The sequence below is a fragment of the Ochotona princeps genome, chromosome 10 (assembly GCF_030435755.1).
Source record: "Ochotona princeps isolate mOchPri1 chromosome 10, mOchPri1.hap1, whole genome shotgun sequence".
NCBI lineage: Eukaryota > Metazoa > Chordata > Mammalia > Lagomorpha > Ochotonidae > Ochotona > Ochotona princeps.
This window is the reverse complement of record NC_080841.1, coordinates 13,664,579-13,680,130: the sequence shown is the minus strand read 5'-3', so window position 1 is coordinate 13,680,130 and position 15,552 is coordinate 13,664,579. Positions and strand designations below refer to the sequence as shown.

Sequence of the window (15,552 nt, the reverse complement as noted above, 5' to 3'; positions counted from 1 at the left end):
TGACTTTGCAATTTAAATAAATAAATCTTTAAAAAGTTCATGGAAACTGGAATAAAATTATTGCATTTTGGCACAACTTTTACAATTCATATATAATTTTTTTCATAATGCACCTTCTTCATAAACTTTTTGAAGACCTCTTCTGTGCAGAGTTGGATCCGGGCTAGTCTTTGACTAGCAGGGCTAAGACAGAAGGGAGAACAGGAAAGAGGTTAAACAGAGAAGGAGAATGGGGCTTCCAAAGGACTGTGTTCCGGTGCTATGAGCATACTGAAGCCCAGTGGTTAGCACATTGAAGTTAAACACTGCCGGGTGACAGCCATGCCACAGAGACCATGTTCTTGGGGCTGTTGGTGAAGCTGCAATGCCAGCATCCCAAGAGCCAGCTCAAGCCTCAGCTGTTCCACTTCCAATTCAGTTCCTTGCTGGGAAAGCAAGTAGAAGATGGCCCAAGTACTTGGACTTCTGCCACCCATATGGGAGATGCAGAAGTTTTCCCATGTTCCTGCTCTCAGCCTGCTGTATCCCCAGCTATTGAGCCATTTGGGACGTGAACCAATGGATGGAAGATCTCTCTCTCTGTGTCATTCTGTCTTTCAAATAAATAAAACAAATCTTTAGAAAGAGAGGAAGACACAAAGTGGTGCTGCCTTTGGTATACCAACAGGATCACCTTGAACAAGGCGCCTGGCCTTCTTGGCTGACTTCCTCAGCTCTAACTAGGGGATGCCCCATCACACAAGAGTGCTCTGTTCACCTGTTCCAGAGACCAGCCAAAACAAGTGTTCAAATAACGCAGCTCTTTGCTCTAGATGCTGCACACCAGAGCAGACGCTTCATTCATTGGTTGTCGCCACAGAAGGCACATGCACTGGCCTATCAGATTTTCCCAGCAGTTAAGGAGGATAAGCAGCATTAATTGGGCTTCCAGTTACATTTTGATTCTCAAGGCTAATATTTGTGTTTACTACCAGATTACAGATAAGAGCACAAGGAAGTGGGGGTGGGGAATGTGGGTGAGCTTGGCTTCCAGGATGGAACACAAAACACCGAAATTTCTGGTAGGTTGTAAACTCCCAACCACTGATGTGGCAGAGGCCTGGAACAAAGGCCAGGAAGTATAATGAGTGTAGGTCTTAATTGCTGTACCCATCCAGCACACGCAAACTCAGCCTCTGACTCCATGTGCTCGGGGCAGAGGACTTGGTGAGCGGGGAACCTACACAAACCTTATGACTAACAGCATTGTTTTACCTTCCAAACAAGCTACATAAAAGGCCACCCATTCACAAATGCAGCAATTAGTAAAATTGTCATCAGTTTCTATGGTGAGATGCAGACACACCCTCCCTCCACCTACGCTCCCCCTCCTTGCCAGAGAGGGCGTTCAGAACAGACCCGAAGCATCAGTCGTGTTGGCCTTAATGAAGGCTGCTGATTCTCTGATATCCAGATTACACCTTGCCCTGCCCTAATGAAACACCTGAGCCTACAGAAGCCTGGCACGGGAAGGGAGATACACAGGAGCAAAAACCATCTCAGCTTCTGGACTGAGCCAGAGGTGCAGGGTCGCCACTGGCAGGCTTTTCCACCATGGAGGAAGCCTCCCCTACCCTAATCTATGGAACTCTGCAACCCTAGCCTTCATCCAGTCATCTGGAAGACCACGGAACACATGCATGTGTCCTCCAAAAAGCGATTATTATGTCTCCCTCACACACCCTCCCACCCAAGGCTCTCACCTGTTCTCAGAGTTGCGTTCCAGGGAGTTTCCTGTTCCTACCACCTTCCCCAGGAAAGCCCTTCGTGGCTCTGCAAGCAGGATACCCAGGACAGGACCCAGTGCTCTGGATGTGAGCAGAGCCTTGTGTACAAGCTGGGTGCTGGAGGCCCAAGGAAGCACGGCAGGTGAGGAAATACTGGAGGGCTCTGAAAGGGGGATTTGATTTGAGCATGCTTAGTCTGGTGGTTAAAAGCTGCTATGAGAGTACCCAGCTCTGGGGCGTGCCTTCAGCTTCCTGAAGGTGCAGGCCCTGGAAGGCAGCAGAAGCAGCTCACTTCAATGGGCTCTGCCACCCACATGGGAGGCCTGGGTTGGGGGTTTGGCTCCTGGTTTCAGTCCCAGCTATTACTGGGTGAAGACATGTCCATGGCCGAGACTCTGGAGTCTTCAGGTGCTTTGAGGATGGAGCTGCTGGAGCATCTGATGGCTCGGATAGGGAGGTGAGAGGAAGGCACACTGGGGAGAGCTCTAAGGATTGTCCCTGAATAAGTGCAGGGCCCAGATGCCCTTGCCACCCTATGGGGGAGAACTCTAGTGGGATGGATTGCGGGGGGGGACTCTTGAGTGCAGGCTGAATGTCTGGCCAACATCCGAGGGAGATTGCATGGAAGGCCTTTGGATACATCAGTCTGGAGTTCAAGAGCAGGCCCGGGCTGCAGGCCAAGGCATGAAAGGTGAGAACCCAGACACAGCACAGAGGGAAGGAGCAGAAGCAGATGTGACTGCTGTGGCACACAGGTTAGGGGTTTGGGGTGACAAGGTCAGACATGCTGGGAGCAGTGCATTAGTGCTAGGTTCAAAAACAGAGAGAACTTGTGACCTTGGATGTGTCTGGGTGATTACAGGAGCTGCACTCTGGTTGTTCACCAACGTCTCCCCAGGGAGGGGCTGGAATGGTGGTGTAGAATATACTAGAAGCCCAAGATGGAATGACAGAATAAGCAGATCAGAAGACACAGAAAGAGGGAGTCACTACTATAGACATGTGCTGGCCAGACCTGGCCGCCTTAGCTTCCTCTCCTGGGAATGTGTTAAGGAGCCTGTGGCCCAGCCCTCCCTCTGCAGACCCGCCGGCCTCTCCCCACTCCACACAGGCTGGTTAGGGTGCAAGGGGTGGGGGTGGGAGTTCGGGGGTGAGAGGTGGATATGGCCTCACCAGTAACAAGGGAGGAGGGGTCTATAGCCACAAAAGCCATGACCTTGGGTTCCCCCAGTGCCAGGACAGTAGGAGAAAAAGTGTGCTAGAAGGAACTATTAATGACTCGTCACGGTCACAGAACACAGGACAAACTCATTGGGCAGCTCAATGTTATGCCTGTTCAAAGTCATTAGCGGTTCTGCAGGAGAAGCCAGAAAGAAAAGTTTTATACGGAACAATAAATTCCTCTATAAGCCACAAAAACCCACAAATTTGCAGCTAATAAGCCCACAAATGTAAGATGATTAGGAACTGGAAAGGAGAAAGTTTCTCGATTCTTAGCCTCCAGAGGCAGTGTGATGTGACGGGCTGATGCAGGGCCAAGGCAAAAAAAAAAAAAAAAATCTGGCTCATAATCAGCCAGGCAGCCTTGGGCATGCCAGCCACTCTCCACCTCAGTGGCCAGCTGCATCACGAGAGGCCTCAAGTTCCGCCATTAGAGGAATAAATGTGATGTGAGAGGAGACGGCCTTTGGGGAAAGCATGCCCCATCCCTTAGCTGCAGGGAATATCATTAGCCTGGAGACCAGGACTTGGAAATGGATTTATCTAGACCTCTGCCCCTGAGGTTCTGCCACGGAGCCTCAGATGTAAAGCTTGAATGGTTCCCATCGAACTCCATCCTGTCCTGACCCTTACACCTATGAATGGGACCCTCTTGGCAAAGGGGACCTTGGCAGAAGGAAGGGAAGGCTCATGAAGCCACCCCGGATAAACAAAAAGAGCTGTAAGTCCAATGATAAGGGTGTCCTTGAGAAGAGGAGGAAGAGACACACAGAAGGGAGACCCGGAGAACAGGGCCAGATGAAGATGGAGGCACAGGTCTGCAGCAAAGGGATGCTAAGGCCAGCAGGTGCCAGGAGAGTGCCAGAGTGTGAACACGCTCAGGCCCCTCAGGAAGAACCACCCCTACCAACACCTGCATTTGGATTTCTGGCCTCGAAAACCTGCTGTTTCTTCCCGAAGCCCCCAAGTGCCTCATGAGTGTGCGTGTGTGTGTGTGTGTGTGTGTGTGAGAGAGAGAGAGAGAGAGAGAGAGAGAGAGAGAGAGAGAACCCTACAGAGAGAGTAGCTACAGAATAGCAGCAGCCCCGCTCCATGGCTGCCCGGACACACCTATCAACTCAGGGAGGAGGCATTAGGGCCACTGTGAAATGGCATCCCTTCTGCCACCTTCAGGCAAGTCCCGCCAGTCAAGTGGGAGAAAAAGGAAGAGAACGCCAACAGAGATGGAACACCCACACTCAGACGCTGCACAAAGCTATGTCACTTAATTCAAGGATTTGCCACCATTCTCTGCATTGTAGAACATCCTCCCCAGTCTCTACTTGTGGCAGTTTAAGCTCTTGAGAGGGCAGATGACTTACATGCGTCACATGCTGGTGGCACAGCCAGAATGTAAATTCCAGTCTGCCCAGTCAAGCCCAGGTTGCTCACCTGGATCCCTGGAAAAACCTCCAGTGTGGTTTTCAGTCCCCAGTCAAGCTTGAGCAGCAGCAGGCCCCAGGAGCAAGAGGCTACTTCCAGGACCATGTCAGAGTGTGTTTAGAACACAGCTTGTGGAGACTGGTGTGTCAGTGAGCTGGGGGCAGAGTGAACGTGCTCAGCTGAAGCAGGTGCTCAGGGCGCTGACTGCCCCATGTGCAATTCCATAAGACAAGCCAGAGTTTCCTGACTCCTGCCCTGCCCTTGTGTCCTCCCAGAGCCCTGTTAGGTGCTAGTCCTGATTCAGAAAGGGAGCAAGGGTGGCGCTGGGAGGTTTCTGCTGTTGCTCAGGCCACAGGTTCTCCTCCAGCAGCACTGAGTTCTAGGCATCCTGGTGTGTTTAATGAGGTTATGGTGAGCCTCTGAACCATCATGCTGGCCGAGGGAGAGGAGGCTCCATTGTTCAGATCTTGGCTGGCTTTTAGCTACAATGCCCACAGACAGGTTCCCAACCTCAGGACTGACCCACGGGGGTTACTGGACCACTTGTGACTGTTTGCAAGAACAGTATGGTTAAACTTGGGATTTGGGGGTCACCAGCTGTGGGACTGGACCAACTCTCCCAAGCCTGCTGATCTGGAGACCCAGGCACTTGGGGCCAAGTCCTGAGTTCTCCTGGAGGAACCCTCCCAGGCTGATCTTCACAACTTCCCCTTGTCTGTCAGCCCAATCAGGGAAGGCCTGTTCTTAATCGAACCTCCCAGGTAGTTGTTGGACCAGGAAGTAACGCAGGACAGAGCAGGAGGCACAGCTCCCAGCAGCTGCCCAACACACAGGAGCTGTAGAAACTCGGCCTCTTGCCCCAGATCTGTGCGATCCTACTTCTCAGGCTAGGGCCAGACCGTCCAGCTATGATGGTGAATTTCCCACACTGTGGGGGTCATGCTCATTAGCGGCATAGAGAGGAGTTGGAGGGGAGGGTGCAGGACAGGGCACGTTCTGTCTGCCCGAGGGCTTAAGTCTCTTGGCAAGATCTGGAGTGGTGACGACTATGTCAGAAGAAATGTCCCAGGACCCTCCTTCCTGGGAGGTCGGGCTTCCTGGGAGCACTCCTGGGGCCCGCAGCAAGTCTGCTGCTCGATGGTGGAGAGGCCAAACAGCATCTGACCATTGAGCCTTGCCCAGATCACTAGGATCTAGTGGCCCTTTGGGAGTCAAAGAGCTTGTTTGTGTTTCGCTGTCACCTTTGGGGCAGCCCAGTGCATCAATGAAGAGACAGAGACTCCAAGGACTTGCTTGGTCTGACCCAGTTAGCATGAGCAGAACTGGGTTGGAAGGTAGGCAGCCTGGCCTGAGGCACACACAGGTGTGTTTGCAGGGGGCAGCCCCATCCTGAGCAGAGGAGCATCCAGGAGGGCTTGGCGTGTGCACAGTCAGGGCGCCAGTGTGACCGCACATGCACGGGCCCGCACCTGGCCCCTCCTCCCCAGGTGGGTAAGGGTTGGGGGCCCGCTCTCCTCCGAAACGTCTGCAGAGGAGCCAAGCCACAGCCCGGAGCCGCTGAGGGTTTGATCTTCCTTTTGCTGCCCGGAGATGAGAGAGGTGTAAGTGGCAAAGATTTACGGGGCCTGAGGGAGAAATACCCTTGCTGTGAGAGGCTCACATGAAAGCTCCTGCGTAATAGGTAAGAGGGAAGGCTGCGGACTTGTGCCAATTATGCAACAATTAACAGGTTAAACTCTCGCTCTTCTCTCCCTTTATTCTCCCGGCCGCTCCTCCCCCTCCACATCTGGCGTCCCCTGCAGGCTCCCTAGCAAACGCTCTGGGGATGAGAGAGGATCCAGAATACACACTCCCCACCAACCCCCACCTCCTTTGGAATCTGAGATCAAAAGTTGGAAGAAGGACTTGGCCCTCGAGGGTGGAGAAGAAAGGGGTGCTGTTGAGATGGAGGGGCTTGGGGAGAGGAGCCTGAGCTTGCCAGGCTCCAGGGGGACATCACACACATCCTCTCACTGCTGAGCCACACGCAGCGCTGGAGCCCTGCCCTGCTGGCTGGAAAACAGGGTCTTGAGGACTCAAGTGACTTGCGCAAGATCAGGTAGCAGACAGGACAGAATGGTTGCCCAGGTGTTTTGATGCCCAGGTCTTTGCCATCAACCCACTCTACCTCCACAGTGGAAAGTGACAGAGCCAGGGGCAAGGGATAAGTATATTCTCATCTCTGAGCCTTGGCTTGCCCATCTGTAAAGTGGGTGCAAGCCCTGGGCTCTGTGTGACAGAGCCAAGCTCTCCTGAAGATGAAAGGGACAGCGAGCGGGTGCTTAGCGGCAGGCTTGCTCTGTAAGTCAGCCAATGCCAGCTGAGCCAAGTGCCCTGTGCAGCCTCCAGCGGCTAATTGAGAAAGAATTAGGCAGCGTGCCCCAGCAGGGAAGAAAACAGCTGCTTGCCGGCTTTTGAGAGCTGCCAGCCCACGCCTGGCGTATGCACCCCTCCCCACCTGAGTTCCCAGCAGAGCTGACACCCCCACTCTGGGGGCTGCCGACCGGGATGCCCTCCCACCAGCCCTGCTGGTGCATACATGGCCCCAGAGCTCTGTTTCTCCTGAGGCAACAGGGCAGCACTGACTGCCAGGCCTAGGCCTTCCCTTTAGCACAGACTGGACTTACATGCGGGGCACCCACCTAAGGCCTCACACTGTGCTCTTGCTAATTCCTCCGGGGCTGCTCTGCCCTGGCTTGGGTAGCAACTTGGGGGGTGGAGGCCATGCCACCTCTCGGCCATCAGTCTTCCCTACACAGAGGAGGCCAGACTGCCTGGCTGCCTGTAACTGTGACAGTATGGGGCCCAGAGCCCAGATCACATGCAGTGGCAGGGAGAGGGTCCAGCTTTTCAGGCTGCAGGCTGGGGACATGTTGCCCCATGCCCACTCCTCCATACCCGCTCAGCTGCAGGTAGTGGATCGTGGGACAGTCAGGCTGGCTTTACCCTCCTTCAGGCTGAACCCACACATCAGCAGGTCTCCCACAGGCCAGGAGAAGGAGGGTCTGTTCTCGGTGTTGCCACCCCTACACCACCACTCCCTCCTGGCGTAGACTTTGCAGCTGCTCCCAGACCACTGCCCACCTCTGATGTTTGCTTCTAGTGCTCTGGATCCTCAAAATTCTCTCCCTTCGGGAGCCACTCTCTGGGACACTTAGTGGAGAGGAGGAGAGGGAGATGTAGGGATGTGGCCAAGAGGACCCACCACCATGCCCGACACCATGAGCCGTCTGCAACCATGGTGGCTCACACTTGATGAACTGGACTCTCCTCTCTCTGCTGTCCCCTCCCAGGCTGCACCAGGTGGCCATGGCAGCCACCTGCTTCGTGGGAGTGAGGGACCCCAGCTGGCATGGCTAGCCACACTTACAAAACCCGGTCAGTTGTCTGCTCAGCCAGGGCTCACTGGCCCGCTCAGCGGTGGGGCTGGCATGGCTCCACAGCCAGAACGAGGCACATTCCGGTGCCGTCTGACCTTCACCAAATTCCAGGATGGTGATGTGTGAATAACACGGCATTTCAAGAGTCAACAGCCTGGGTGCTATTTATAGTTATGTTGGAATGCTGAATGGGCCATCTCCTCATTAATCATTGAGCTACTTAGATATGCTGGCAACTAGGGCCCACATCAGTCTGCAGCATGGCCCTCCCTTCTGTCAACAGCCACCCTTCAACAGATATCCAAACTGCCATCAAGTCAGCCCAGCCCCACACGGAGCCCCCCAGCCCCAGGCTCCATAGCCTAATTCCACCAGCTCCTCCATTTTCCTCCCAGGTGCGTCTGAAGTTGTCAGTGTTTTGGTGGTCCCTGCTGGCAGGGGCTGGTGTGCCCACTTTTTGGGCAGTCCTCAGCTCCCGGAGGCACACTCTAGGAGGAAGGCACATTCCAGAGAAGACAGGGGCAGGGCAGGTTGGGGAGCAGGTCTGGGGCCAGGTCCCAGCATTCCTGTCCTGTTAGCCTGTCCTTCTGTCCAGCATCCCTACCCTGCAACAACACTGCCGCCAGTACTCACAGTGTCTCCAGGTTGTGCAGCCCTGCGAAGCTGTGAGGCCCCAGGCGCTGGATGCGGTTGTTGTGCAGGTGTCTGTGCAGAAGAGAGAGATGCATCAGATGGGGTACCCACGGCACTGCAGCCCCTGGTGGGAAGACCAAACATGCAGCAGTGTAGGCAGGGCATGAATAGATGACCAACTTCCAGATGTGGTTGCCAGGGCTGGAAGGGAGCAGGGAGGAGTAACACGGAAGAGGACTTAAGCATGTGTCTCCTGCACGCAGGAGAGAGGCCTGAGGTCAGAGCGGTTCGCGTCTGAGGCTTTCCCCAGGATCCAGCCTGCCTGACTCAGTGGCCAGGCATACTTACAGGAGCCAAGAGGAAACCACTCCAGACAACATACAATTAGAGGCCAAGCTTTCGTTACAATGGGAGAGGGCTGCGGACAAGCTCAGAGATGAGCGAGGCTGGCGAGGCCACAAGCACCAAGGGAGCCTGCATGCAGGTGGTGACCCACAGCAGGACCTTGAATGACAGGTACACTGACAGAATCAGCACCATGCAGGTGGGGTTGAGCCTGCTATGTCCATGAAGGGCTTGGCAAAGCAAGGCAGACCGCTGGGGAGAGGTGGGACATCAGTCTGGATAGTTGGTTGAAAAGAAGTGACAGATTTTCCTATTCTCAGTGCCTAAAACAGATGCTGGTGTGCACCGCAGACACCACCAAGAGCCACAACGCAAGGAAGGGAATTACTCATGCTGCACACGCATGCGCTGTGGGAAAGGGCAGCCTTGAGGCATGGAGCTAGTTCCTCTGCAGACCCCTCCTCCAGAATCTGGATGAGAATTCTCCCAAAGCCAGCAAACTTGAAGAGATGCAGGTGTCCTCCTTCTTCCTTGCTCACAGCTTCTCAAAGGAACAGGTGGAAGGGAATGTTGAATTCCTCACTGCCATTCAAGGGCATTGGCAGGTAGATGTGAACTCACATAGCCTGGGTGGACAGAGCTGGGCAATTCCTCAGAGCACACCCCCTGCCTCCACCACCCTACCAGGTACAGAAAAGGGCCTATCATCCCCCAGGGCTTGGTCCACAGACTGTCACCAGAGAGAGAATGACCAGGGCCCAGGGAGAGGCAGCCCAGAGCGAGGGGATAGAAACAAGGACTCAGTTCCTAGGAAAGACCGCGGCCCCCAGCAGAGGCAAAGGGAAGATGCAATGGACAGGTTGGGTTCCAGGCTGAGAAGACAGCGGAGCTGATGAGGGGAGCAGAGGAAGTTAATCACAATCGCCTTCCGTACAACAGAGGCCAAAATGTTTTGATAAAAAGAAGAACAACATGGTAGGGTAAGGAAATAAATTGGCAACTGAAGCTGTATTATTCTAAAAAACAAGCCAAAGCATTTGAAATAGAAAGAAACCAGAACACTGAAGCTGCCAGTGTAGTCTCAGACAGTGACGGCTCACATGGAGGAATAAGACAGAAAGATTAAAACCACCAGAGGTGACTCCACACTCGGACACAGATGTCCCCTAGACAGACTCCAAAACAGAGACTGCAGGTGCTCTCAGACGCTGTCAAAAAAGTCTTCAAGATGAAGGAAGAATGGAGTCCGTAGCTCAAAGCTAACGTTGTGCTAAGGAAACTGGATGCACAATAGGCTTCACTATGACATAGTTGAGTGGAACTATTAAAGTTTGAGAATTTAAAAACATCTTCAGGCTGAAAGAGGAAATCAGTAACAAGGGGTGGGAATCAGGCTGGCCCTCTCAACCCTCGAGGCTGTTGAGACCCAGAGGCCATGGCAGGCAGGCCTGGGGCAGGGCAATAAGAGCTCCGGTCTGCTCCCCTTCCCCTGCCCACCTGCTCCTCTGTCTTCTGGGACTGAACTTGCCTCCCCTCCCCAAGGGGCACTCATGTCCCATGGCCTTGACACCTGCCCCATGCTGCCCGCTCAGATTCCTCTGCAGAGCTCCTGCCCACAGTCACCCTCCCCTTCTTCCTGGCCCCCTGGCAGCCTTTGTCTTCCCTGCCTGCCTCCTGGCCCTTCTGGTAGCATGGCCTCTACACAGTGCCCCGGCCTCCTCTCCTTTGTGCAGGTCACTTCTTGCTAGGAGCTTCTCTCCCCCATCCCCTCCAAGAGCCAAGTCCATCTTGGCTTGGCTTAAAATCCAGCATCCTGGGCACTCATCCTCAGTGGCCCCCTTCTCTATCCATTGCTAGCCACCAGGCCCAGGCATTCCCTGGCTTAAAGTCAGCCCTGACCTTAGGGTCTTTCATCCTTGAGAAGCCTGTAACTCCTATCAACTCTTTCTGCAAAGTATCCCTCCCTCCTAGCCATACCTGCTCCTTCCTCCCTAGGCTGTGTGTCTCCAAAGGACCTTCCTTCCCACCCTTCCTTCATCTTCCTGAAATTCTCTCTCTCGGGTCTTGCCTGAAACCCTTAAAATCTCCTGCTAGCAGATCAATATCAAACTTCTCACACTGATCTTGGGGATTCCCAGACTCCCTCGCTGCCCTCCATCATCCATCCCATGGCCTGTGTGAGACTCAGTTCCTGCTGGGCTGCCCATCCACATGCAGCCAACCCGGCTTTTCTCCTTGTATCTTCCTTGATGACTGCTTGGAATGCTCTGGGGCTCCCCTGCTTGCCTCATACACCCATATTGCAGGGCCAAAATTCTCTCCTCCATGGGTCCCCCTGCCCCCATCACCCAAGGTTGCTTGGCTTCCCCGTGGTACCTTTGCTACTCTCAACGGTGCAACTGTAGTCTGAGCCACCTACATCATCACTTATCATCCCCCATAGAAATCCTACTATGTAACAGCTGGATCTACCACTGTTGGGACACCTCCATGGCCCACACTGGGCTCTGCAAGCATCTGCTGCAGCTGCACATTTTGTTAGATCTCATTTGTTCACATGTCACATACCTCACAGGGACCCGGCCTCATTCCCTCACAAAGTCGTGGGGCTCTCCCCAGTGCTAGAACCAGCCACCCTAGTCCATGCATTTCATATAGATTCTCCACTGACTCTCAGAAAGGAAGTGTTGTAGCTGAAAGTGACCCTCAGAACAATCCAAGTTGGGTCTCCACTCATCCAGAATTAGACAAACTGGCAGGTGCTGCCATCTCACAGCTGCAACCCTTAGATATCCAAGGGCAGAGAAGGCCTTTTGCCACCAACAGAGTCACTAACACGTGTGTCCCTGAGCCAGGTTCCTGCAGCAATTAGCGTGCAACCCTAAGCAATTACACGTGACCTCCAAGCCCTCAGTAATTACCCTATGAACTTACCAATCGTTCACAGCAATTAGCTGGAAGCTAATTTGCACTTTTAGTTCCCACTAGGAAGGCAAAGTTAACCCCAGCCCCCAATTCCTGCCAGGATGCTATCGCCCAGGTAATTACCCTGACGGGGTGCTGCCGTCTAATTAACAGCCATGGTTTTTCTTCCCGTCTTTGGGCCTGGGAAATAAGAGATGAATTCATCCTGCCCCTGTGCCAAAGCGTATGACTGCATCCCATATGGTAGAAACGATTTAAGCAATTTCTGATTTACATTCCAATTAGCACGGTATAGTTATTATATTGGCACAATGAGAAACTAATAGCCCAATTCCTGTTTTCTAATTAGAGAACCCCAACTTTTTCATGACTCTCAGAGTGTTTTTTGGAGCTCGCACGTCATGGTGCCTCATGATAAACCCACATGGTCAACAGGGGCGATCCCGGGACCAAAAGTTTCAGCAACACAGAGAGACAAGCCAAGCCAGTGGGCTGCCAGTGTCATTCAAGCAAGCCTGTAGCCAGGGTCCCCAGCAGGACCTGGCCAGGACAGCACTCACAGCACTACGAGGCTGGTGAGGTTCTGGAAGGCGTAGTCCGGCACGTGGCGGATGCGGTTAAGGGCCAGGGTCATGGCCTGCAGGGCGGGAAGGCTGTTGAGGGCCTTGACAGGGATGTCGGTGAGTGCGTTGTCATCCAGCCAAAGGTGGCGGAGGGAGGACAGCCCTTCAAAGCTCTTCTCCGGGACCAGGGAGATGAGGTTGGCATCTAGGCGCCTGGTGGAAGAGAGGATGGAGAGGGGTCAATTAGGGACAAGAGGAAGACCAGGTTCTGGGGCTGTGTGGGGCCAGGCAGGCCCCCAGTGGAGCTGTGGATGCTAGTCTGGAACCTGAACTGAGACTTGGCCACTCCCACTCATGCTGTGTTCTACACCACCCCACCTAGACTCCCCTATTTGGCTTCTACGCCAATCTGCAGTCATTTCTTTTCTTTTCTTTTCTTTTCTTTTTTTTTTTTTGACAATCTTTACATAGTTAATTAGGGCAAAAAGGTTCAAGAGCTGAAGGAAAGTGGGTAAGACTATTATTTCCACATTGTTTTTTCATGTATCTGGGGTAAAAGGAGAGATGAAGGGATAAGCCCCACCCAGTCTCCCACCCACCCCAGGTCCCTGCTGTGGGACATGCTCTGAGCGTCTTGCTCAAGTGGTCTTGATAGTTCAACAGTTATGAACTGCTGCCACTCTCGCCATTCCAAGCACGATGAGGTCGCTGAAGAATCCACTGATTGACATAGTTCATCTTAGAGTCTCCGTTGGCCCAGTTTTTCACTGCCAACATATGTGCAGCCATTTCTATTCAGGACCCCAGCTCTTACTCTCAGCCCCAAGGTGGAGTCCACAGGTCATTTGTAAATATCCTACATCCCTCCCCCAGCAGCCCCAGGCTTCCAAATCCATTTCTGTTCTGACTGTGATGTCTTTCTTCCCAACCGTGCCCACCCCCTTCTTCCTTGCCTCTGCCAAGCTCCTGGGGTTTCTTGCTGGGGTAGTGACCTATGTGGGGTCCCAGTGGGTCACCATGGGGATTTTTCATTTGCTGCTTTCTCAGCACAGGTAAACAGATGGTGGGGGAACCTGTCAACACATTCCGGGGTGACACAGGAGGCTCCTGTGAGAGTTTTAGAAGACTCTGGCAGCCCAGCAAGGCAAGGAGCCTTGCCCACCTCCACCTTCTCAGGGTGCCCAGGCCATCATCTCTTATGCTGATTTTCCACTAATTCTGCCTCCTGGTCCACCACTTGGACTTGGGATATCATCATCCCATACTGTGAGACCCGGGGACCCCAATGGGCTGGCCTACAACCACGGACCTACTCCTGGACCTTACTGTCTAGAATGGGACATTGGCACTGAGCCTGGGGTCTCCCACACAGGCATAACACACCCAAACTAGGGAAAGCACAGCCCTCTGCACAGGCCCAAGTCCCCATAATACTGTACCCAAGGAGCCATGGGTGCGAGCAGAGAGTGGGCAGGCCTGGCTTCCACTCTCTCACAGCACCTCCCAGGTTTCTGTCTCATCCATGGCATTCCACCAGAGCCATCCCTGCCATCACGCACCACCGGCACAAATCCCCTGGCTCTTGGTGAGGGGAACACAGGTGGACAGGATGCTACAGTAAACTGACCAGGACACAACCAAAGCTACAATTAGGAATGACGTTGCTCCCACATCATACCTGACCTCCAGGTGCTGAAACCCTCCAGAGAGTGCCCTTGTTTGGCCAGCCCTCACCCTAGTCCTGGGTCTGCCCAGCATGCCCCTCTCTGGGATGGCACAGGTGTGAGACTGGGGGCCAGAAGTCTGGTTGGAAAAACACCCCCGGAGTGGGCCCGGCGGCGTGGCCTAGCGGCTAAAGTCCTCGCCTTGAAAGCCCCGGGATCCCATATGGGCGCCGGTTCTAATCCCGGCAGCTCCACTTCCCATCCAGCTCCTTGCTTGTGGCCTGGGAAAGCAGTCGAGGACGGCCCAAAGCTTTGGGACACTGCACCCGCGTGGGAGACCCGGAAGAGGTTCCAGGTTCCCGGCTTCGGATCGGCGCGCATCGGCCCGTTGCGGCTCACTTGGGGAGTGAATCATCGGACGGAAGATCTTCCTCTCTGTCTCTCCTCTGTGTATATCTGACTGTAATAAAATGAATAAATCTTTAAAAAAAAAAAAAAAGCATATTAAAAAAAAAAAAAAAAAAAAAAAAAAAAAAAAAAACACCCCCGGAGTTTCCAGGCCCAGGCAGTAGGGCCAGATAAGATCCGTAGAGGCCCCAAGAGGATAGTGCACCCACCTACACAAAGTCCTGGCAACAGGTCTACCCAGAGCCCACATCCGAGAGACATCAGCTACTGAGAAGACAGAGACCATGGCTCATAGTGCCTTGAGAAAGCCAGATTGAAGTCTATGGTGTAAGCATGCCACCGGTCCTGGATTTCCATGGCTACAGCAGATGTGCCCCCCGGTCTTGGTTCCTGGGAGTGTGCGCCATGGGTCACTGGTCCCAGCCTTGCTGTGGGCTCCAGCCCAAGCTCCCAGGCAATTTGGTACTAATAGGGCCATCCTAGACAGCGTTGGTTCTTAGATCTTATCAGCCAGGATTCCCAAAGAGCAGGTCTCGCTTGTGTCCTTCAGAATGCACCGATAGTAAGAGTGGACACTTCTTTGTGCCTTCCTGCACAGGTGCCACTGCACGAGGCTTTCTGTTTGAACAAGTGAGCATAAGCCCTGCCCCTGGCCAGAACACGCACGGAAGGAAGCTGCAGGAGACGGGGACATCCCCTATCCCTGACAGCAGTCTCCATCAAGGGTTTCTGGCCTCCATACCGCATGCCAGCATGGTGAAGGTCCTGGCTCCCAGCTTTCCCCCCACCCACCCACAGACACCCATACCTTTCCCAGGGGGCCTGGGGAGACCCCAGTAGTCTAACTTTCCAGGACTCCTGAGCCCTGAGTTAAACACAGGGTCACACAGAAGTTGTCCCTATACTGGTCTCCCTTGGGGGAGATAATATTCAGACAAGAAGGGGCATGTGGCCTCTTGTGAGTGAGGGTCCTACAGGAGAAGGCAGAGTGTGAGTTAATGAGGGAAGTGGGCACAGATTTCAGGTCTGCTTGAGAGGCTGACTCCATAGGGCCCAGTAGCCCACTGGGTGTGGGGACCTGGCAGGGGCTGGCACCTGGCTGGAGTGGCCAAACTGGATCTTATTAGATGAGCTGCCTTCAACCCTGGGCTGGTGAGCTGCCCACCCCAGGACTGTGTGGGGGTTA

At 53.8% G+C, this 15,552-nt stretch overlaps 1 protein-coding gene across 1 annotated transcript in view; it reads right to left on the bottom strand.

Moving 5' to 3' along the window:
- Positions 1-15,552, bottom strand: part of LGR6 (leucine rich repeat containing G protein-coupled receptor 6) — a 102,523-nt gene that overhangs the window by 30,329 nt on the left and 56,642 nt on the right. The window contains exons 5-6 of the mRNA XM_058669716.1: positions 12,292-12,507; positions 8,462-8,533 (exon numbers count right to left, since the gene is read on the bottom strand). Of these exons, the coding sequence (XP_058525699.1) occupies positions 8,462-8,533; positions 12,292-12,507 (288 nt within the window). The remainder of the gene's footprint in view (positions 1-8,461; positions 8,534-12,291; positions 12,508-15,552) is intronic.